This window comes from Rattus rattus, chromosome 3 (genome assembly GCF_011064425.1).
Source record: "Rattus rattus isolate New Zealand chromosome 3, Rrattus_CSIRO_v1, whole genome shotgun sequence".
NCBI classification, from domain to species: Eukaryota; Metazoa; Chordata; class Mammalia; order Rodentia; family Muridae; genus Rattus; species Rattus rattus.
Window position 1 is genome coordinate 57,965,668 of NC_046156.1, and position 24,507 is coordinate 57,990,174.

The window sequence follows — 24,507 nt, forward strand, 5'->3', positions numbered from 1 at the left end:
TTCAGGATGGCTCTTCCCTCTCTGAAGATGCTCTCACAGACATGCCCAGAAGTGTGTCTCCTACATGACTCTGTAGATTAACAATGAAAATTAACCATTGGGAGTACCTGTCAATTTGACCCCTAAATCACATAATCCCCAGCATTCCCCCACTGGTCCACACAGACTCATGGCCACCTCAAAATGCAAAAAATAAGTGTTCATTCCAACTTCAACCTCAGCCCAGCACCACCTTAAATAGTTGCAAGCTAGGATAAAAAAAATCACAAGAAGACTATATATTTTTGATGGACATTGATGTGAAAACCTAGTAGTATATCAAGACATGCTATGTCTGAGTTAATTGTGTGTGTGAAAATCAGTCAATGTAATACCTTTACATAGCCAAAGATTAAAACTGATCATCTCAATTGACACACACAAAGTGTCTGCAAAGTCTGATATATTTTCCTAAATAAAAACTCTAAATGGTTTGGGCAGGGAGGGAAAGTTGCTTCACATCATAAGGACTCCTCCGAGAGGCCGAGAAGATGAAGTCTCTCCTCTTGAGGTCTAATGAAAGGTAAATGTACTCGCACTTACCACCATGGTGAATACCGTAGCATGAAAAGCACCATGAAAAGCAGTCAAATGACAGAAAGAAAAGGCATGCAAATTGGAAAAGAGGAGGTAAAAATTTCCTCTTTGCCTAAAAGCCAGATAGTGCAGGAGAAAATATTCTATTGTGAATAAATTGCATAAAGTTGTCTGGTACAAGATTAACCTTCAAATATTAATAGAATTTTTATATTACAAAACTGTAGCTGAAATATTGAGAAGATGAAGTCACATGTGATAGTACTGAGAAGTCACACCATTAACCAAGGATTTATCGATATATTCAGAGCCGCAAGATACTGGGAAAGACACCGAGGAAAACAAATGGATGCCAAGATGCCTTGTGTCCATGGACTAGAAGAAACACCCACAAGAATCAAGGTGTGGTAGCTAGCATATACTTGTAATTCCAGCACTTGAGAAGCTGAGGCAGGAGGACTGCTGTACATTCAAGGCCAGTCAATGCTAGATACTGGGAGCCCCCTCCTTAAGAGCAAAACCAAAAGCGAAATACACACAATACTTAGAGTGTGTACTCGTGCAGCAGTCTTCTCCAAACCTCAGTGGTTCCTCTTTGCAGACAGTGCTGGCTGGTTCTATGTCAGCTTGGCACAAGCTAGAGTCACAGCAAAGGAGGAGTCTCAGTTAAGACAATGCCTCCAGGACTCCCAGTAGAAGGATAAAGATACCAGCTTACTCACAAAACCTTTGACCCCAAATTTGTCCTGACTCTAAGAAGTGCAGAGACAAAAATGGAGCAGAGTAAGGGAATGTCCAACCAATGACTGGCCCAACTTGAGACCCATCCCATGGGTAAGAATCAATCCTGTAGATACTCTGTTATGCTTACAGACAAGAGCCTCGTATGACTGTACTCTGAGAGGCTTGACCCGGCAGCTGACTGAAACAGATGCAGAGACTCACAGCCAAACATTGGACAGAGGTCAGGGACTCTTATGGAAAAGCTGGGAGGAGGATTGAAAGCCCTGAAGGGGATAGGAACACCACAGGAAGACCAACAGAGTCAACTAACCTGGATCCTGGGAGCTCTCAGAGACTGTGAGCCACCAACCGAAAAGCATACATGGCTGGACTGAGGTCCCAGTACAGACGTAGCAGACATGCAGCTCAGTCTCCAGGCGGGACCCTCACCAACTGGACCAGGGACTGTCCCTAAAGCTGTAGCCTGACTGGAATCTGTTCCCCAACAGGGCTACCTTGTCTGTCCTCAGTGGGGGAGGATGTGCCTAATCCTTCAGAGACTTGATGCTCCAGGTTGGGGGGGGGGGATAACAAAGGAGCACCCTCTCAGAGGAAAAAGAGAGGGAGGTTAGGGGGGAGAGACTGTGTGGTGGGGGGACATCTGAGGCAGCATTTGGAATGCAAACAAATAAAGTGGTGCCACAGAACTGGAATTTTTTTCTGTAGAAGAATGAAAATGGAGCTGCATTTAAGACTATAAACCCAAAATCAATCTAGAATGGACAAAAACTGAAACATGATACATCAAACTATAACATTCCAGGATAAATACATAAGGGGAGAAGTCTTACAGATATTTGACCTTGGCAATGACTTTGGTTGTCACAAAAAGCCAAGGACCCAATCTAGACTAAGTAAGTAATACTGTATCAAAGTAAAAACTTTTGTACTACAATTGTAACAACAAAGTGAAGTTGCATTGGAAGCAGGCAACAAGCACAGAAAAAATAACCACAAAGCTCGTTTATGATCGGTCACTTAAAATTACAAAGAACTCATTAGATTCAGCTGTGGAAACAAAAACAAAAAATCTGATGTAAAAATGAGCAAATTGAATTAGCATTCCTCCACTGAACACATAAAAATGGCCAATTAGCACATTAAAACATACGTTATCAATTATCAGACAAATAAATTAAAACCAGTGGGAGCTACCACCACATACCCAGTAAGATGACTATTTTAAGAGAAAACCCAGTGATAAGACATATTGGACATCTGAGCAGTCACAGGACCTGGCGTCCCACCTCTTTTGGAAGTTCTTCCAAAAGAACTTAAACCGCAGTCTTGTAAGGATGGGTAAACACTGCCCTGTATCCTGCAGTGCCATTCATGATAGCCAAGATAGGAAAGCAATTTAGATAGCCATCAACAGATGTGTGGAGAAAGATGGATACAAACAATGATTATTATTCAAACCTGATTCAAGAGATCATGCGTTTTGCTATTGCATGGATAAACCTAGACGTTAGCACAGCAAGTGAAAGAAGTGAGACTTAGAAAATGTATCACCCCACTTTCATGTAGACTCTAAAACACAAACCAAAACACACAGAAATGGAGAACAAGAGTGGCTACCAGGGCTTGAATCAAGGCAGGAGGAGGAAACAGGTCAAAGTCTTTAAGCGAGGGCTGGCTGGAGAGGTAGCTCACTGGTTAAGAGCACATAGTGTTCAGTCGTCCAGAGGATCTGAGTTCTGGTTCCAGCATCTCCACTGAGTATCTTACCACATCCTGTAATTCCAATTCCAGGGACAATAAGGCACCTTTGTAAACAAATCTAGAGACTTAATGTTCCTGAGGACTGGGGGCAGGAAAGCTGAACTACATACAGGAGTCCTGCTGAGGAGATTCTGGCTGCTCTCGACACAAACATTACTTGCATCACTGCAATAATCTTTTGAGATATCTATGTGTCCTATGATATCATGTTCCAATTCTTAAATATGCACAGTACTTTTGAGCGTGCTTTTCCTATCAGACACACAACTGTGGTCATTTTTTTTTTTTGAGGTCATCACAGTTGGTGATTACTGTAGTGTGATGGCTAGTATTGGTTGCCAACTTGACATACCTGGAAAGAAAGAATTTCAATTGAGGAACTGTATCCATCAGATTGGCCTGTAGGCAAGTCTATGGGGGCATTTCCTTGATGAATGATTAATGCGGGAAGGCCCAGCCCACAGTGGGTGGGCCACCCGGGCAGGCTTTTCTGGGTTCTATAATGAAGCATGCTGGCAAACACTGAGTCCGCCCATGGTCTCTGCTTCATTTCCTACCTCCAGGTTTTTCCCTTGAGTCCCTTCCCTGACTTCCCTTCATGATTGAATATGAACAAGCTGGAATCAACCCTTCTGTGCTCAAGTTCCTTTAGGTCATGGTGTTTAGGGCAGCAAGAGAGAGCAAATCAGGACGTCCCATTTCAAGTCCTGAGTATTAATTACTGAAGTGCTTGTACAAATTATTTGTTTTTGCTGGGTTAGATCCAGAGTAGTGTGGCTTCTACTGAAGCATGATTAAGGACTTATAGAAGGCACAAATGCAGATATGACATTATTGTCTATACTGACTTGTCAAAGAATGAATGAAAGGATAAAGAAATAAATGGTGTGATTATTCAGAATTCAAGATGTCATTACAGTTCAGTAAATGGTTATCAATATAGGAAGGACAAGCATTAAGACACCTGGTGCCTTTGCCTCACCTGCAGAAGTCCACACCAACATTCTTGAGCTTCACAATCGTCGCGTAGGTGTGTCCTTCTTTAAGCACTCCAAACTGTATTGATGGTGGGAGAAGGTGGAACCCGAAAGGGGATACGTCTGGGTTATAAATAGCAGCACATGCGATGGAGGATGTGTTCACTTTTCCTCCAACAGAATCTTCCACCTAGGTAGAGCAGAGACATTGACAAAAGGGAGAAGGGGAGTTTTCGATTAAAAAAAAAATACCACTGACACCAGAGAATGACCGCTTGGCTGAGGGAAGACTTTAAAATGTACATGCAATCTTAACATCATCCTTATATAAATATTTTAGGTCTTGCTTTAAAGGAAGGCAAGTGCAAGTTCAGAGCTGAAGGAAATCATTTGTGTGAGTGCTTAAATAGTGAATTCTTAACCCTAGGTTGGCCTGATTCGCAGGTCCATGTTCTTTCCTCTGGGGCAGTGTCTAGCCAGGGTTGCTTAGGTTCCTGCAGAATCTTCTGGAATACTCAAGATTACTGGTCCTGTCCCTGGAGTTTCAGACTCTCTGTGTCTAGAGTGGGGAGGGTTTTGCATTTAAAACATTCTCTGGGAGGTTGGGGATTTAGCTCAGTGGTAGAGCGCTTGCCTAGCAAGCGCAAGGCCCTGGGTTCGGTCCCTAGCTCCGGAAAAAAAATAAAAGAAAAAAAAAGGGGGGGGGAAATTCTCTGGTATTGCCAATGCTACTGATCAGGAAGCCACACAGTAAACTTCTGCTCTCTGCCCATCACCAACATCACCCAGTAACCGAGCTGCAGACTCTCCTGTCACATATCAGAACTAGAGAGTCAGAATCTGCACCTCTGACAAACCCATATGTAATACGTATGCACATTCAAGTTTTCAAGCATGAATATCAGTTACGTATGCACGGCAACATGACTCGACTGTAACAGGGCGTCACCATGGTGATGGCCAGCATGTGCCGCGGAAGTAAAGGAAGGATAATCTTTTTCTGTTTTGACTTGTGAGCATAAGCAAGTATTCCTATAAGAGCTGGTGGGAAAACTTTATCTAAAAGGCTCTGCGGACGGATAGAAGGGAAGAAAGCACAGTGGCTAAAGGAGAGTGAGCTGGGCAGGAAGACGGAAGAGCGTGTTTTAACTAATAGATTGCTATGGTCCGTTTTCAGTACGAGGTGCCTTTAGGGCTCGTCAGTGTCATAGAGAACAAGAGGTGCTAGGTCTCTCCTCTTCCTTGGGTGTTGGTTGGTGCCTACTGGTCTGAGAACTTTGAAAGCTGGAACGTATAGGTTTGTAATATGACTGAGCCCATGATCAGAAAAGGGGGCAGTCTCAAGTCTCAAATTATTTATTACATAAAGCTTTGATCCCTAGGCTGACAAGGTGAGGAATTTGGGAAGGAGGCACGTCCTGACCTATAGAGAAGGACAACAGGAATTTCTTATGATGGGGTGGGGTGGGGGCAGCATGGCCATGGCACAGAATGGCAACCTTAAAAACCACTTTCTTACCAAATTATCATGCCGGTCAGTTTTGTCTTTTTTTCTATGCTGGCATCCAATTATGTAGAATTGTATATTGAAAACTACTTAATTTCCAGTAAACTTTTGAATTTATTATTCTATTTCCAATAACACGAGACCATACTTTGTGCCGGCTCAAGTTCTTTGGATGTTATCCTGAGCTTCATTAAGAGAAAGGTCTTGGGATTTGGGTGTAAGGGATACAGGTCCTCCTTAGAGGTAGGAGCTTATCAGAAGAGTTATTAATGCCATAGACAGACAGACTGACAGCACCAAGGTGAGGGATTGGAGAAGCATCCAAGCCCACACTGATAGCCAGCCTGTTTTAAAACAGGATTCCTATGAGACTGCAGCTGATCTTGTCCAACCTCATTGGTCACCCACCACCCAGAGGATTGCAAAGAGCCTGTCCCCCAAGATAATCTGTCTTCCCCAAAGCAGACTATTCCAGCAGAGACTACAGCTCCACGCATAGCTCCCAGAGCTGTATCAATGTCCCCAATCCCAAGCCCCCCCTGCACTCCTGTAACAGGTCCCAGCGAGCTTTTCCCCTTTGCAGCGTCCCTTCATTCCCCGTGTTAGTGACCACAGAACACAGAACACAGAACACAGTTGAAGTCAGACTCTGGTTTCTTTTTGTCTTTTGTCTCTTTATGATCCTTCGGATATCTAACCCGTGTGACAGAGTAGCAGGTCCCTCCTTACAGGTTTCAGAGGAAGTGGTTGCGTGGGAAGATCGTAAAGTTTCCTTTTCCTTTGGCCCAAGGTTAGCAGTTCCTCGGGGTGACCAGGCAGTGTTGAAAGAATAGCAGGTGGCAATAGACAGCCTTGTGGCTGTCCTTAAGTGAGGGTGCACAGGCAGGGAGGGCAAGGGTCGAGGCGAACAAGTGACTTTAGGTTTGCAAACATAAAAGCCTGCAGTTTGAAGAATTATTGTCACTTAGCCAGAATGGGGGGGCTTTACAAAAGGGCGTAGCTCTGACTGACAAGCAGAAGGGAGGCCAACGATGCCCGTAAAGGACAGAGAGCTCCTGAATTATTCTCCCCAGCGTGACCACTCCCAGGACCTGCCAGCCAGCTGGTGAGACGCAGGAGCTGGTATGAGCCAGTGGCAGCAGAGCACCGCCTTTTTTGTGCTCCTGTGGGGGAACGGTGGGGGCACAAAGCTGGCACCAACCTCGCCACATTTCAATTGCACAGAATGCCCTGGGAGGCTTGCCCAAGCATCTCTGTTACCTTGGCGTGAGGCTGACACTTGGGCTTGCTGCTCATCAGGTAATGAGGTAACCTCACTTTCTCTTTTCTTGCTTTTCCAGTAACATCCTGCAGCAATGACTGAGTTGGAATTTTGATTGGCATAAAATTTTCTGGTTCTGTTAGAGAATAAGTTTAAGTTAGAGCACATCTGAGATATTGTTTGAACATAGAAGGGCATGGACCAGCCTGGAAATGTCTCCAGTCATTTTTTGTAATTAATAATTTTTTGTAAATTAATAATAATATTTACTTTATTATATATGTGCATGTGGGTGTGTTTCTGTGCATGCAGTTGTTAGTATGTGGTATGTGAGTGTTTCTGTGTGCACGTGTGCATGTGTGTGTGTAGGGACAGGCGTCTCAGAGGCCAGAAGGCAGCACTGGATCTCTTGGAGGCTGAGCCATCTCCCCAGCCCTGTCTTTAAGCCTTAAAGGGCTTATTTAAAGAAGTAAAATCTTTCATCAGTCCTTGTTTTCCGTTTGCTCATCCTGCTAGGTAATTCTACAGACATTGCCTCTCTCTGTTCTTTTCAGCTCCTCTGAGATGGCAGGCAGGTGCTGGTAGCATCGGTGAACAGAATCCTACATTTTCAAGTAACTTCCCTACAGTGAGCTCATCTTGAACTGTGGGATTCTGGATCCTTTCCGTTAAGTTAGCAAGGGTAGCTAGTGAAACACTGACATTGAAAGATTTCCTCCCACGGAGGGGCCCCACCTTCAGAAATTTCCAGTCTATTCCAATTCCTATAGCTCTAAAATTTGGCATAGTAATTATCAACGGATGAACCAGAGATTTAAATCCTTAGCTTGGTAACTCCCCCCCCGCCCCCCGTCTCTTTCTCTTTCTGTCTCTTTACAGATGAGGAACACTGAAGTCTAGAAGATAACGTTTCCTAAGAAGCTGTAATGAGTGTCAGGGGTGGAATGTGAACCCCAATGAGTCACATTCCACAGGGCACCAAACCTATCTGGGCACCATCATCTCAGGGTAGCTTCTGGGAAAACAGATTTCTGGACATAGGCTAGACAGGTCCTGCTGTCGATCAGGCGTAAGCAGGATCGCTGGAGGTGGAACTTGGCAGTTAGTGTTCTGCCGTCTGTGGGCCGCTGTTCTTCATGTAGGCAGCCGTTCTAACAGCTTTATCCAATGGTGTTAATTATCTCACAACATTATTACTCCTGACAGAAAGTGCTGATGAGGAGTTTGTCATGTGCCTCGTGCAGTGCTAAGAAGTTCATGTATATTAAGCAATTCAATTTTCACAACTCTCCTACGCATATAGCCATGTGCATATCATGATTTCTGCTGGCAGAAGAGGAGACAAAAGAACTAGAAGGTCTTTGCCCCACAGCATGTTATACAGGCTAATTTTCTGACCAACCTTGATTCTTCTTTTTTCTCAAATACCCATTCAGTTGACCAGTCCTAACAGACTCACTTCAGTGAAGAATTTTCAAGTTATATATATATATATTTTTTTTTCTTACCACTTTTCTCTGTAGGTGCGTATATGTTGTTATGTATATGTCCACATTCCTCTGTGTGTGTGTGGGGGTATGTGTGTGAGGGTATGTGGGGGTGTGTGGGAGTGTTGGGGCCGTGGGTGTGTGTGTGAGGGTATGTGGGGCTTTGGGGGTGTGGGTGCATGTTGCTATGTTGTCCAAATGGCCTAAACTTACAATCCTCCTGCCTCCGCTTCTTAAGTAGGTGTAACCTCTCCGTTTTCAAATTTTCTGAGTGTGAGTGTTTTACCCGTGTGTATGTCTGCGTACTGCATGAATACCTGATCCAAGGCAGCCACTTGTAACTGGAGTTATAGATGGCTGGAAGTTCCATGTGGCTGAATTAGAATCCAGGTACCCTAGAGGAGCGGCCAGTGCCACCTTCCCTCCCCAAGAGGCCAAACCATCTGCTTCTGCCTTTACCAACTAAATCACACACACACACACACATACACACACACACACACACACACACACACACAGACACACATATAATTATATATAACATATTAGAAATATATGCTGTAAATATATAAATTGTATGATTCTGGGGAGAAAGGTCAGTCAGTGAAGCATTTCCTGCCCATGAGGATCTGAACTTGGATTCTTAGCATCAATGGGAAATGCTAGGTATGGCAGCCTGCGCCTGAAATCGCAGGGCTCCATGGGAAATGCTAGGTATGGCAGCCTGCGCCTGAAATCGCAGGGCTCCATGGGAAAATGCTAGGTATGGCAGCCTGTGCCTGAAATCGCAGGGCTCCATGGGAAAATGCTAGGTATGGCAGCCTGAGCCTGAAATCGCAGTGCCGGGGCATCCTGCGTCCTGGGAGGATCCTGCACTCTGAAGACGGAAGATGTTTACTTCACACCTGTGAGGTAAAGAAAGCGAAGAATATAGCCATACCTTCAGTAGGCGGTCTGGAGATATTTTCCATTTGGCTTTGACCAGCAGGCTCCTTGGTAGATTTTATTAGATTTTCAATTTGGTTTTGGCTAGCAGACTTCTTGGTAGACATTTTAAACTTTTCAGTGTGGTTCTGGCCAGCAGGTTCCTTGGTAGCGTTGATTTCAATTTCACTTTGACTTTGACTATATGACTCCTTGGGAGATTTTGTTAAATGTTCATATTGGTTTGGGGAAGAAGAGGTCTGGAGATATTTGGTTACATATTCAGTTTCCTTTTGGCTAGTAGATTCCTGGCTATTCTCAGCAACCTCCCGGTTTGGAAGGGGATGTGCATCTGAGACTTCTTTTTTTGCATCTACAGTCAGTGTAGAATCTAAAATCCCCAAACAAACAATGTAAGTCACAGTGTGGCCAATGACACAGAGACCACCAACGCTTATACAAACACTGGACAATGGGCTTCTCAATGAGCAGGGTGCCTCCCCACTCTCCTGAAAAGGACTCCGTATGACAGCATCATTGAGAGATTCCTCATAACATGATCTTGGCTTGCCAATAAACAAGGTAGTGTCTGCAGAGTGCATACTCCCTAGGATCTGGCTGGATCTTGTGGGCAGAAGGACCGGATGGAGCTGTCACCTTCTGCCTCTGCCTTTACCCAATAAACAAAAATGATTCCCAACATATTCATTACTTTGAAAATGCATCTCTTTGTTAGAATATGTATCTTTAAGAAACAGATACAATATGAAACAATTAAATATATATATATATATATATATATATATATATGAATGGGAAGGCAAATTAATCTAAAGCTGCTTAAGTCAAACGGTCAGAGTGTGGACTGTGAGGGGGATATAGACTGGACTGTAAAAGAGCTTAAATAATAATAGTGATAATAATAATAATAATAATAATAATAATAATAATAATAATAAAGACTGTCCCGAAAGCCTGTTGTCCTTCCAAGGAGTGGGCCGGGGTTTCTCCAGGCTGTGGAGAATTTGACAACTCAGGACCATCAACTCAGGATCACTGATCTCTCCTCACCGCAATCACAAGTTGTTTTTCTAGCCCTGAACTTTGCTTTGCAAGAGCCATTAAACAGACATGCTTTGTCTGACCAGGCACAGTCTTGGTAGAGGTACTGTAGGTATAACATTATGCAGTGGAAAGTTCTTTTCTTTGGGTCTCCTCACTATTTGGCTTACTGAGAAGAAAGGCTGCATTCCATTTCAATGCCAACCCTCTCGGCCTCGGCCTCTCAGCATGCAACTGCTGACAATACAGACACTCCCCTTTGTCTCCATCTTCCATCACTATATGTAAGAAATGAACAATTCCATCCCTGATATACAGTTCCCTAAAAAAATTAAGGAATTCCTACCTTGGGTCTGTTACACGATGTTTTGATGTCATATGCTGTCTTTTGAATGACAACAATTCTCCCATCTTTTTTGTTTCATGATACTGACTCTGAGTGTGTGGTGTGTGTGTGTGTGTGTGTGTGTGTGTGTGTGTGTGTGTTACTGGGCACTAAAATTAAGGTCACGTGTCTGTGAGCCAAGGGTTCTATGATTGAACAGTGTATGCATCTTGACCCTGACTTGTTTGAAGAGACCAAGTCAGTTGTATTGTACAATGTCTACTGACTGGTACACATCTGTCAATTATGTTCTCTTGGTTGGCTTCAGATTAAGGATTTTTGGCATGAATTCTGTAGAGTTACTGTTTACATTGTACTCTGGGAGGAAGGCCTTGGATGACCGAAAGTCTCGTCCTTGATAAAAATTTAGCTACTTGGCTAAGGTGGAAAATGCTGTATCTTTGTGAGACATGAATATTCATTTTACTTGCTGTAATTACCAAACACATGAGTTATGCTGAGACCATGTGCATTCTCTAGTCTCACAAAATCTCTCATTCATCCTTGGTTAGTTTGATCTTCCAAATGCTTTAGGCACAAATGATCGATCTGAAATTCAGTTTACATCTTGTGCTCTTTATATAACTCCAACCTATCTGTAGCAGACAGCCGGCAGCATGTTTTCTTACCAGCTGTCATTGAGACCACAGATGTAAGAATGGGACACATCCTAAGGGGCCGTATTGGGTATGGCAATAGGCATGGGGACCATGTTGACATCTTACCTGAGTGAAAATCTGGGTCAGCTGCCTTGGTTTCAGCCTCATTTTTCTTTGTAAACGGAGGCAGGTTTTTGGAAAGCTTCTCCAGATAATCATACTTAAGGGAAAAGCCACAAGACTTATGTCAGATACACACTTATTTTATGAAACTGTCACAGATATGCTAGCTAAGATGATGGGCAATGGTGGCAAGGCCCTAAAGGTGAAGTTGACAACTAAAATTTTGCAAGAGACACATAGGATTCTGGTCCTTGTTTACTAGTCATGGTTTTTGCAGTTTTCTTTGGTTAATAATAGTATCCTGTAGTTTTAAGAACTCCAGGGCATTGTGGACATATGAAAGTGTTCACTTGGCATTATGGTTTCATTGAAGGGCAGTGAAGGGCAGGTGCATATGCAGCTTAGGGTCATAGGAATGAACTCACATGGAAGAGAAGAATGTTCAGTGTTTGTGGGCTTCTAAGAACTTATAGTAACTTAACAGTGTTTTAACAGTTGATGGCTGAGGAAACTGATGAAATAAAACTTCAAATTGGAGTTTGTGGTGGTTTGAATATGTTTGGCTTAGGGAGTGGCACTACTTGGAGGTGTGGCCTTATTGGAGTAGGTGTGGCCTTATTGGTGTAGGTGTGTCACTGTAGGCATGGGCTTTAATACCCTCCTGCTAGCTGCCTGGAAGCCAGTATCCTGCTAGCAGCCTTCAGATGAAGATGTAGAACTCTCAGATCCTGCACCATGCCTGCTTGGATGCCACCATGTTCCCACCTTGATGATAATGGACTGAACCTCTGAACCTGTAAGCCGGCCCCAGTTAAATGTTGTCCTTCTAAGAGTTGCCCTGGTCATGGTGTCTGTTCACAGCAGTAAAACCCTAACTAAGACAGAGTTTATTATCAGCTGGTTAATCAGCAACAGAGAATACTTGGCACAAAGAGGAGCTTAGAAGGTTAAGCGGCAGAATGATTAACGATTACATGCAAGGGGGAGAAGGGAGTGACAGTCACACATGGGTAGAGTTTATCTTGTGTGCTTGTGCAAACACAGATTTGAAGTGAAAGTTATTTGGTCACACTGTTGCAATAGGCACACAGTCTCAGGAAAGAGAGATTACATTTTAACATGCAATGCACACCATTTTATCAAGATTAAATTATTATGAGTTACTTCTAATTACCTGTGACTTAAACAATGGGCTCAATTCAGACTGAAAGTAAGGCGTTACTTCTTTTGTCCTAATTTGCATTAGGTAATTTTGTGTTTTCTTAATATCGTTCCTGGTTCACAATTCCACAATGATATGCAAGAGAAGACACACAAAACACATTGGAAAAATTATTTTGCATGTGCTTTAGCTTTAAATCCCACTGGAAACCATTACAACTACTGATGGTAAAGCCAAGAAGAAAAAATCAGGATGGACATTTTCCCCCTTGGGATAGGGTCCCACTATTTAGCTTTGGATGGCCTGGAATTAACTTTATAGACCAACTTAGCCTTGAATACACGGAGATGACTTGCCTCTGTCTTCCTAGTACTGGGATTAAAGGGGCGCTCCATCTAATTCTTTTACTTGGGGGTGTGATGCTCACTTCCTATTTCTGTAGTCACATTTCTTATTTTGTAAATCAGGTTCTTGTATGAGACAGGGACTAAAAATGCCAGTTGATCTCAAATGTCTGAAGCCAAGGTGCTTGCCCTTCCAGTGCATGAGTGTTTTTAAGGTTGTGAGGTTCTCTGGGGTTTAAGTGACAGCCACAGGCTTTCCATAATTTCAGTAGCAGCAGCAGCCAACACACAATACAAAGAGCTAAGCCCAAGAGGCTGTTAGGAAGTTAAGAGGCCACCCACACTGCTTTGAGTTGGCTCTCTCAAATCAAAGGGGAGGCACTACACAGGGAAGGTCAGTGAGATCTAAACTGGGGTTCAGGTGAGCCTTGTTATCTCCATTTTAGTAAAATCCTCAAGGCTAGAGATGTACTCCATAGCATAGTTAATAGAGTCAGGCTGCATGCCAAGCTAGGTTATACATCTTAAAGCTCACGATCTTGACACCTGCATCTTCTAAGGGCATCCAGGCTGATGCCCTTCATATTTTATAAATAAGCAAACTAAATCCCTGAAGGGAAACAACCGGTTTGTATAGTAGACTGCACAAGAAATCATACTTTAGCTGTCCCTAGACATGCAGACTCTGAGATCAGTGGATCAGTGACTGTGCAAAGACTGTGAAGGTACGGCCAATACGCCATCTTGTTTAAACAAGTCTAACTTGCCACTAAATACCTTCTTTCTCCTGGCTCATTGGGCTACCCCTTCGAGTATGGCAGTCTGGAGGTTGCTCACATGGAATCAATGAGCCTGGCAATAGAGAGGTCTACACTCCTTTGTTTCAGTCTCAGAGTTGACCCTTCTCTTGACCTCGTATTTGCTGTGCACTTCCCATGTCCTTGCCATGCTGGTTCCCTCATACTCGGCCCGTAATTATTGTTCCCACCATTTTTCTTTTTATGCCACATAGTAAATTATAAGCCTCACCTTCCCTGGTTGTGATGAACCACCCACCCACCCACAAGTTAAAAATTTGAATTGTGAATATTTCATTTAAAAAATATGAGTAGCTCATGAGTAACCACAGCATTTAAAAGAGGTTAAAAGAGTATGTCCTCAGACCCTTGATAAGTATATGTCTGTGCACAAGGATGGAGGCGGGACTCAGAACCCCTACGTCTTGCTTATTAGACTTAGGGAAAAGGGAGAGAGTGCTATCACTTGTGTACCTACTGATGAGCTCATCATGTTCCAAAAGATCATCCCAATTCATTCACAATCCAGCAAATAATCACATAGACATCCCTGATTAACCTAAATGAGTCATACAATGAACCAAAGTCATGAATCTGAGAAGGGTCAGGGAGGGAGGAGGGAGGCTAGGAGGGGTGGGAGAGAGATAAGAGGGATACAGGAAAAATAGTAGCCAAGATGCATTGAATACATGTACGAAGTTGCCAAAGAACTTAAAAACTATATCGACATACCAATTCTCATCATTGTTGGATCATAATGGTATTCTTACTTTTATTGGCCATGTTCAATGTCTTACAGATGTAGCAATTTTGAGATTGGTAATAAAATTTAAAAGTCCATTAAACAAACAAAAAATAGTAAGTCACTATCTCCAGTTTTCCCCTGAGCTCCCAGTCTCATTCCCAACCAACAGCCATTGTTTCTAGGCCATAAAACCTAGGAAAGTTTTTTTCTAGACTTTCCCTGAGTCAGATTTCCAGATCTCTGTGTGTGAGGTTATTTTCCCTGTATGAAGAGGGAAGGGCATCTCTATGCAGGCCTCACTGATTTCTCTAAGTTTATTACTATTAGGTAAAACTTTTCATTGCACCGTATTTATTCTTGGTTCTCTATTAATCAAATGGAGCATATAGATTTGCAGGCCCAGTTGTTTCTTTAGATGGATTTATTTTTTAAACGACATCCCCTGTCTCAGATGAAACTTAAATAAATCCATATTATTTTCTCTGACCAGTTTGTCTTTTGTTATAGGGATCTCAGTCAGGAGCCTCAGATATGTAAGGACAAAAAGGTTTTCTTCCACCACAGACAACATACTCCTTCCAGTTCAACATTGCAAATGAAAAATAAGTCTTACTGTTCCATTTTCGAATAATTCTAAAATGTAACCCTGACACCTTAATGAAGCTGATGTTTTTGAAAGGAGCAATTCATGTGTACAAGTGGTCACTCACCACAGATATATAAACACATTTGGCTTCCTTTATGGATAGAAAGCTGTAGTTGAAATTTTGAGCTTAGGCTGGAGGGAAAAGAAATGTTAAGATGCTCAGGATACATTTCTGAAGCAGACAACATGAATCCTGAGTGTTTGTGACTAAGTCCCACAATGTTTGAGTATATTAGGATTACCAGAAGCCCAGAGACAGCTCAGAGGGTTCTACTGCAGGAGAGAGGAATGAGCTACCTAACGGCCCAACAGGCTGCCTTGCTTGCCACCTTGGCTTGCTGAAGCAGTGGCTGGGAGGCTGTAGGACCTGACAACCTATAGAACTCAAATATTCCACACTTCTGGCCTTCTCACAACCTTATGTTCATACCGGGGCAGAATTACCTCTGTTGCTCAAGCTTTTCTTTCCAGCTCTTTCCTTGTGGAGCCTCCCTATGTGAAAGGGAAAAAAAACATGGAGAAGAGTCAGTGTTCTCAAATACTGTATACTGGGAGAAGGATTGCAGTGATCCCCACAAACAGTGTAGCATCATCACCATGTATGAGAGAAGGGCCACGGTAATTCCCACACTCCTCCACTTCCTATTGTGTGCCAGTACTAACTAGAACAGATATCCAGCATAGCTTACCTCCACTTCTTTTCAAAGAAATCTTTAGTGAAGTTTTCTGGTGAACATTTTGTAGCCGAAGCCATAGATTGCTTGAATAAATCTGTTAGGTGGGCAGCAACTTTAAATGCAACACATGAGTGTTAGTATTGACTTCTTTTATTTTTATTTTTAATTTAATTTTACTTTTTGTATTGACTTCTTTCTAATATTTCTTCCTTACATAATTACTCATCTGCATTCTCTTTAAGAGCCCTCATTTAATTTACCAGTTGATTTGGAGGATTTCTGTACCCAAGCTGTGGCGGGCAGTAGTCAGACATCCTACTATCTGGGGGATGTCTGTTAGTCAGTATCATCTTTATGACCCAAATGTAAATGCATCACAATGCGTGTGACTTATGGCACGAGAGAAGCTTTGTCAGGGAACTGATTTCCTTCATATTAAAACAGATTAGCCAGCACAGTGAAGTTGTTTCTCTAAACATATGCCTGCTATCAGGTTCTAAAGACCCGAATATCATATATTTTAAAACTTTGGGGCAATGTTGTTAGAGTTTGTCTAGAAACACATGGCATCAGTGAGATGTCACTTTGTCAGAGAAAGAGTAGGACATCTGCTCAAGACAAGAAAACTTAGAAAACACTGATTTAGGCAAGGGTAAGTAATTTTTCTTCTTGGGGGACTTTTCTGTACCCTTTAATTTATGTATGCTGTATATCTGCAAGAAAGAAGTAATATAGTGTAAAATATTATTTAAACTTCTTTTATTGCAAAACTCATGCTTTTGTAGGGACAACCTTAAAAAACCCTTTAGGAAATGCAGTGGGAGACACTGACTTCATAATCACCATTGGTGACTGTCAGGGTCAGTTTTCAGGATGCGGTTTTCCTCCTGCACCAAATTGAGGAATATAATTTATTTAACTATTAATATTGGGTGACCTATAGGTTTGCCTCCATCACACATACCTATTTTCTTGGGCCAAAATTACAAGCTTAAATGACCCAGGGTAAGTTTGTAAGATCAAATATAGAGTAAATAAAATTTGCATTTTAATTAAATGCATTTTAAAGGAAAAGTATGTAACATGCTATATCTGGGACATACTATAAATACAGATTGTTTATTATTTATCCAACATTTAGTTTTAGCAAGGCCTTTTATACTTATGTTTACCAGCAGCTCTATTACAGGAGCCACCTCATAGAAGCGTGGCAGCGGAGCATACGGACAGGAGCACTGGAGACTGTGATGGCCTCTTCTATAATAGCCATCTGAAGGGGTAGTGGTCTGTCACCTTTGGTCCCCTGTTACTTTGTTATTCTAAGAAATCTTAATAAGGGAACAGTCTAGATAAACAACAACAGCAACAGTAACAACACAATAAGAGTATAAATCAATACTGTGAAAGATGCCAAACATGTCAAACAACAGGCAACCCAGGGCCTCTGCCACATAGCTAATCATAAAAACCCAGCAAAACTCCTTGTGCTGCTGCTCCGATATGATCACGTTTGTTGAGGGGAGGGAGAACTCCTTTGAGAGTAGCTGTTTGTGGTATAACATACTATATATATATATATATATATATATATACACACACACACACATACATATACACACACATACATATACACACACATATATACATACATACATATATATACACACACATATATATATGTGTATATATATATAAAACATACATATAGGAGAGTGCAAGGTGTGGACAATGTCTGTGCATTTGCTTGGAAGCCATGTGCATGTACATGGGGGCATTGCTCCCTGGCGCCTTGCTATCTCCTAGCTATTTTCTATGGAGTTGAAGTCAACAAGAAGGTAAATATATCAGTGTTTTAATTCAACAAAGGGAAGTTCAAGATGCATTAAGTGGGGGGGGGAATCACTGTTTTCAGGGCAGAAAGAAAATAGAAACCATTGCAAATTAGCATAGCCAGTACAGGAGCAGAGGTGATTATGAGAGGATTGGTTGTGGTATACAGAGTAACAAACAGGTGTATTTAAGAAGTCCTCTTGAAACCTTAGATAGAATGCAGAAAAATATTAAATTCCAGTTACCTTCATTCACGTGACTTTTTGTAGTTTCCTCCATTTTAGGGAAAGACTGAAACAAAGGTTAGAATTACTTGAGGTTAATTGTATTATGTGTGGAAACAGTTTGTTTAGAAATATTCTCTGTGTGCTCAATTTGACTCAGCATGGAAAAGAGACAAAGACATAGATACAAGCATCACCAACAGAGTGCAAGAGATTTCAGGAGCAGAAGATTCCATAGAAATCATAGAAACACAACAGTCAAGATCAATGTAAAACAGAAAAATCTACCAGTCCAAAACATGCGAATCGGACTTAATAAGGAAGATCAAACCCTGAGGATAATGAAATTATAGAAAGTGAAAGACACACAGCTCGAGATCCAGCAAATATCTTCAGCCAAAATCATGAAGAAAACTTACCTAACCTAGAAACGAATTAACATAAACATGCAAAGCCTACAGAACTCAGTGGATTGGACCAGAAAAGAAAAGTCCTCCTGTCACACCAATAGTCAAACACCAAATACACAAAATAAAGAAAAGAAATATTAAAAGCAATGAGGACAAAGGTCCAAGTAACATATAAAAGGCAGACCTATCATCCATTGGCACGATGGCACCACACCGACAGGCAGCTAACGCTAGCAAAAGGGGCAATACGCAGCGCCTGGTAACTTCACGCGCCAAGGAGACGCGTGACGTGATGGCACGTCATCCGCATAATTGGCTTGGCGACCAGTCAGAGAGTGAGACCGTCCTAGGCGAGGATAGTTTCCCTATATAAGGGGCCGTTATTCCTCCACCGGCATCTCCGCATTGTGTAGCTGTATGCTCTCCCTCTCAAGACGCATTAAAGCTTTTCTGCAGTAGGATCCTGTGTGTGCTGCTAACACGTCTTTCTGCTGGCGAGAATCAGCAGCGACGAGTATGCTTAAGTGATTCAAAAGTTCCTGAGAGAACTACTAAACCTGATAAACACCTTCAGCAAAGTGGCTGGGTATAAAAATTAACTCAAATAAATCAGTAGCCTTCCTCTACACAAAAGAGAAACAAGCTGAGAAAATAATTAGGGAAATGACACTTTTCATAGTAGTCACAAATAATATAAAATACCTTGGTGTTACTTGTAACCAAAGCAAAGAGAAAAGACATGTGATAAGAACTTCAAGCCTCTGAAGAAAGAAGTTGAAGAAGACCTCAGAAGATGGAAAGATCTCCCAAGCTCATGGATTGGCAGGATTAATATAGTAAAAATGGCCATTTTACCAAAAGAGATCTACAGATTCAATGCAATTGCAATCAAAATACCAATCCAATTCTTCAGAGAGATTGACAGAACAATTCCCAAATTCATCTGGAATAACAAAAAATCCAGGATAGCTAAAACTATTCTCAATAATAAAAGGAATTCTGGGGAATCACTATTCCTGAACCCATGCAGTATTACAGAGCAATAGTGATAAAAAACTGCGCATGATGGGGGTTGAGGTTTAGCTCAGTGGTAGTAGCGCTGCTAGCAAAGCGCAAAAGTCCCTGGTTCAGTCCTCAACTCCACAAAAACACCAAAAACACCTGCATGCAGTATCAGTAGAGACAGAATGGATAGACCAGTGGAGTAGAATTGATGACCTAGAAATGAATTCACACACGTATGGTCACTTGATTTTTGACAAAGGAGCCAAAACCATCCAATGGAGATAGCATTTTCAGCAAATGATGCTGGTTGAACTGAAGGTCAGCATGTAGAAGAATGCAGAAAGATCCATGCTTATCACTCTGTAAAAAGGTTAAGTCCAAGTGGATCAAGGACCACCACATCAAATCAGATACACTCATACTAATAGAAGAAAAAGTGGGGAAGAATCTCGAATACATGGGCACTGGAGAAAATTTCCTGAACAATACAACAATGGCTTATGCTCGAAGAACAAGAATCGACAAATGGGATCGCATAAAACTTCAAAACTTCTGTCAGGCAAAGGACATTGTTTTTAGGACAAAACAACAACCAACAGATTGGGAAAAGATCTTTACCAATCCTACAACTGATAGAGGCCTTATATCCCAAATATACAAAGAATTCAAGAAGTTAGACTGCAGGGAAACAAATAACCCTATTAAAAGATGGGGTTCAGGTGTTGGAGATTTAGCTCAGTGGTAGAACACTTGCCTAGTAAGTGCAAGGCCCTGGGTTCGGTCCTCAGCTCTGGAAAAAAGAGAGAGAGATGGAGTTCAGAGCTAAACAAAGAATTCACAGCTGAGGAATGCCAAATGCTAGAGAAACACCTAAAAGAAATGTTCAACATCTAGTCACAAGTATGCAAATCAAAACAACTCTGAAATTTTTACTACACCAGTCAGAATGCCTAGATCAAAAGACTCAGGTGACAGGAAATGCTGGCAGGAATGTGAGAAGAGACACCCTCCATTGTTGGTGGGATTCAGACTGGTACAACCATTCTGGAAATCAGTCTGGAGGTTCCTCAGAAAATTGGACATTGAACTACCTGAGGACCCAGCTATACCTCTCTTAGGCATATACCCAAAAGATGCCCCAACATATAAAAAAGACACGTGCTCCACTATGTTCATAGCACCCTTATTTATAATAGCCAGAAGCTGGAAAGAACCCAGATGCCCTTCATCAGAGGAATGGATACAGAGATATGGTACATCTACACAATGGAATATTCCTCAGCTATCAAAAACAATGACTGGAATTCATATGTAGGCAAATGGATGGAAGTGGAAAATATCATCCTGAGTGAGGTAACCCAATCACAGAAAAAGACACATGGTATGCAAGCATTGATAAGTGGATATTAGCGAATGCTTAGGAATAACCATAGATGCACTGAAACTATCTTAACTCCAAGGATGACCTAAATGCAGATGCTTCACTTCTTCTGTAAAAGGTGAACAGAATACCCTTGGGAGGAGGAGTAGGAAAGGCAAGAAGTTTAGAACAGAGGCAGAAGGAACACCCATTCAGGCCTGCCCCACATGTGGCCCATACATATACTACCACCCAATTAGATAAGATGGATGGCCTGCAAAGAAGTGGGAGGCCGACAGGGAAAGCGGATGTAGATCTCTCCTGAGAGACACAGCCAGAATACAGCAAATACATGGGCGAATGCCAGCAGCAAAACACTGAACTGAGAATAGGACCCCCGTTGAAGGAATCCAGAAAAAGACTGGAAGGAGACTTGAAGGGCTCAAGACCCATATAAACAACAATGCCAACCAACCAGAGCTTCCAGGGACTAAGCCGACTGCACCAAAGACTATGCCTGAGCTGACCCTTGGCTTACATCCTCATAGGTAGCAATGAGTAGCCTAGTAAGAGCACCAGTGGAAGGGAAGCCCTGTTCCCTGCCAGACTGAACAGTGAAGGTGATTGTTAGAGAGAGGAGTACTCAGGGGAGGATGGGAAGGTGAACACCTATGATCTGAAGGGGAGAGGTGGGAGTTAGGAGATGTTGGCCGGAAGTGGGAAGGGAAAAAACAATCGAAATGTAAATAAGAAATACTCAAGTTAATAAAGATGGAAGAAAAAAAGAAAACCAGTAAAATAATGTCCTGTTTTTATTTTTAAAGATGGGTTGGCTTATTAAAAAGGTTTATCCTTTTGTATTAGGGGCTGAGAGATGGCTTGGTGGTTTAGAGAGCACTGACTGCTCTTCAGTGGTCCTGAAGTTCAATTTCCAGCAATCACATGGTGGCTACACAGCCACCTGTAGCGAGATTCGATTCCCTCTTCTGGTATGTCTGAGAGACAGTAGCAGGTGCTTATAAAAATACACAAATAAATCTTTAAAAGAATAAAAATAAACCTTGATGCCAGTCTAAATAAAATAGAATTCCTCAGTTTCTGGTGATGCAGAACAGCAAATTCATCACACATCTCTGTGGAAAGAAAATTTTAGGCATCACATATACTTCTACTGTTCTTTTGGGGGAAAGATTTCTCCATAAAATCAGCCATGCTAACATTCTCTTTAATGAAAGAATTAATGATTTGGAAAAATGGATCTTTTCCTGTTCATGATATATTTAGAAATATTTTCTCTACTGGTGTAAGTCTGCACTAGTTTCTCTACTGATTCTCAGTTTTGCACAGACGGCACTTTAGTGAAAGAATGATGTCACCTGTACCATAGCTACAGAAAAGGAAGGATCATGGCAGCAATGGGAAGGGCATCCATTTGGATAACTGAATTCTACCACATTGATATGCTAATTTAAACCAAGACCGAAGATATATGTAAGTCAAATCATCCAACAAAATTCTTGAGGACATGTGTCTCATCTTCCACATAGAACTAACCAAATATGCTTGGTGACCATCATTGAGACATAGATCACAGATTTCTTCCCCTCTGAGCTTGCAAGAATGTATCACCACATCTGTATTTAATTTTGTACTTTTTTAAAATTTTTGTAATTATATTTTAAGTACAGAAAACTTAAGTGTACATTTTAACCCAGTTTAATGTATAAGGTTCACTTTTAGCCTTTGCCTTTTTCCAACTTGGCAATGCGAGTCACAGACTTAGGACCCAGGACATTGCCTCTCCAGTGGCGGCGGATCTTGTCATATCTGTCATTACTAATTGGTCGTAATAGTTTCCCACCAGCTTAGCCAGAGCACCTTGTCTTCCCAGTTAACCTGTGTGAGGACAACAGTGGTGCATGTCTTCCGTGGACCAGGGCGCTCCAGACTGGCTTTTCCTTAGATGATGCAGTCTGCACATCTTTGAGGCGCAGGAAAACCACCCAGCTCAATGGGGGTCTACATCATGGGCAATCACCACCAGCTGAGCCTTCTTGTTCTCCACCAGGGTGGTGACTGTATTGACCCTGCTCCCTGGGACAATGTCTCTTGAAGGAGATGTCCTCACCAGCAGCTTTCTTCTCAGCGTGGGCCAGCAGCCTTTGCTTCTTCTCCTACTTTGTCTCTGGCCTGAACTTTTGTGGGCGGCTTAAGCAGAAGCATGCTGTTTCCGTCCAGGCCTGGGTAACTAGTTGATGTCAGGAGATATTTTGAGCTGCTGATAGAGGATGCCTCTTGCTGTAGCCTGACGTAGCAGGGCCATTGATGAAGCATGTGGAGATCTCTTTTTGGGCTGGATGTCCTGTCCAATGCCGAAGTTCTTAGGCCTTTTCTCAAACAAAGGATTGACCAAGTTTTGGCCTCCTGTTTCTTGACCATGAGTGAGTGCCGCCACCTTCTTCCTTGGCCTTCTTTCCTTTGGGCATACCTGCTCGAGCTGGAGGAGAGAGCAATTTGTGCACTTTCATCATATATATATATATATATATATATATATATATATATATATATATGTGAGATGGTGCTATCTGAGACTAGAAGAGAATATCCAATTTCCCTGGGAATGTAGTTATAGTCATTTGTGAGATAGCTGACCTGGAAGCAAGTGAGATCTCTAGGACAGCTCAAAAAAATTTAATTGTGGGGAGGTGGGGGAGAGTCCGCTATCCATAAGTTTTTAACCTGTTTTCTTGTAGCATCAAACTCGAGTTCTCAGTCTAGACAGATATTTACTGTACCAAATAATCTACTACCCCAGCCCCAGTCAACAGTTTTAACTGAGAATATAAGATATGAATAGAACACTATCAAGCTTGAGATAGTTACCACGAGTTACAATTTCTTTACAATCACTTAGACATAATAGGGATTGGGATGCTTATAGCTATTTATGAACTTGAATTTTCTAGAGATAGTACTTATCACATTTGTTTTAAAATATTCTACAAATTTTAGCTTGTATAAATTAAAATTTAAATAATACTGATATTTGTTTATTTGTATGTGTGTGACGCACTGAACCAAATCCATGTTTGATTGGAGGTCAAAGGACAACTTGTACTCAGTTCTCCTATTCCTCCATGTTGTTCATGGGGATAAACCATGGGCACTATCATGTCCGCACTTGAGCTTGGAAGAAGCATCTGATCAAACTCTACTGCACTATGACACATTTTTAATTAGATTTTTGTTAAAGTTTGCATGCATGTGTTTGTGTCTGTGTCTCTGTGCCTGTAGAGGTTCATGTGCATCACACATATCCTGGAACCCAAGAAGGCATAACATCTCTTTGTACCTGAAACAGGCAGTTGTAATCAGCCTGATATATGTGCTCTGAACCAACCCCAGTTCTCTGCAATAGCAGTAAGTGCTCATAGATGCTGACCCATTATCTCCCAACCTTATAAACAAATGTATAAGTATTCTGAATAGGCAATCATGAATACACAGATGTGTGTGTGTGTGTGGTGTGTGTGTGGTGTGTTCCACTTGAAAGAATTTGGAATGAGGTTTTCACTTTCTCAAGTTCTTTAGAAATATTCTGCTAAGAAAATCATTAGTTCAAAGACAGTAAGTACATAAATTGCTTTAGCTCTTTTCATGTATGAAAATCATTTTAATTCAACTGAGCAATTCTGTGCTCAATATACACTAGTTGTCTCAGAGGCTGGGAAAAATTGTGTTACATTCATTTTGTACATAAAAAGTCCTTATCTAGAAAACTATTTTCTGACTTTTAAAGTCAAATATTGAATTTCTGATAATAATTCCTTACTACAAAATTCTGACTTTTAGCAGAGGAAAGTTTACTACTAGTCAAAGTGGATTATAGCCACACTGC

At 41.8% G+C, this 24,507-nt stretch overlaps 1 protein-coding gene across 1 annotated transcript in view; it reads right to left on the reverse strand.

Moving 5' to 3' along the window:
• Positions 1-24,507, reverse strand: part of Spag17 (sperm associated antigen 17) — a 221,594-nt gene that overhangs the window by 15,612 nt on the left and 181,475 nt on the right. The window contains 8 exon segments of the mRNA XM_032896680.1: positions 4,064-4,248; positions 6,826-6,962; positions 9,254-9,628; positions 11,410-11,503; positions 12,581-12,680; positions 15,545-15,592; positions 15,790-15,889; positions 17,853-17,898. Of these exon segments, the coding sequence (XP_032752571.1) occupies positions 4,064-4,248; positions 6,826-6,962; positions 9,254-9,628; positions 11,410-11,503; positions 12,581-12,680; positions 15,545-15,592; positions 15,790-15,889; positions 17,853-17,898 (1,085 nt within the window).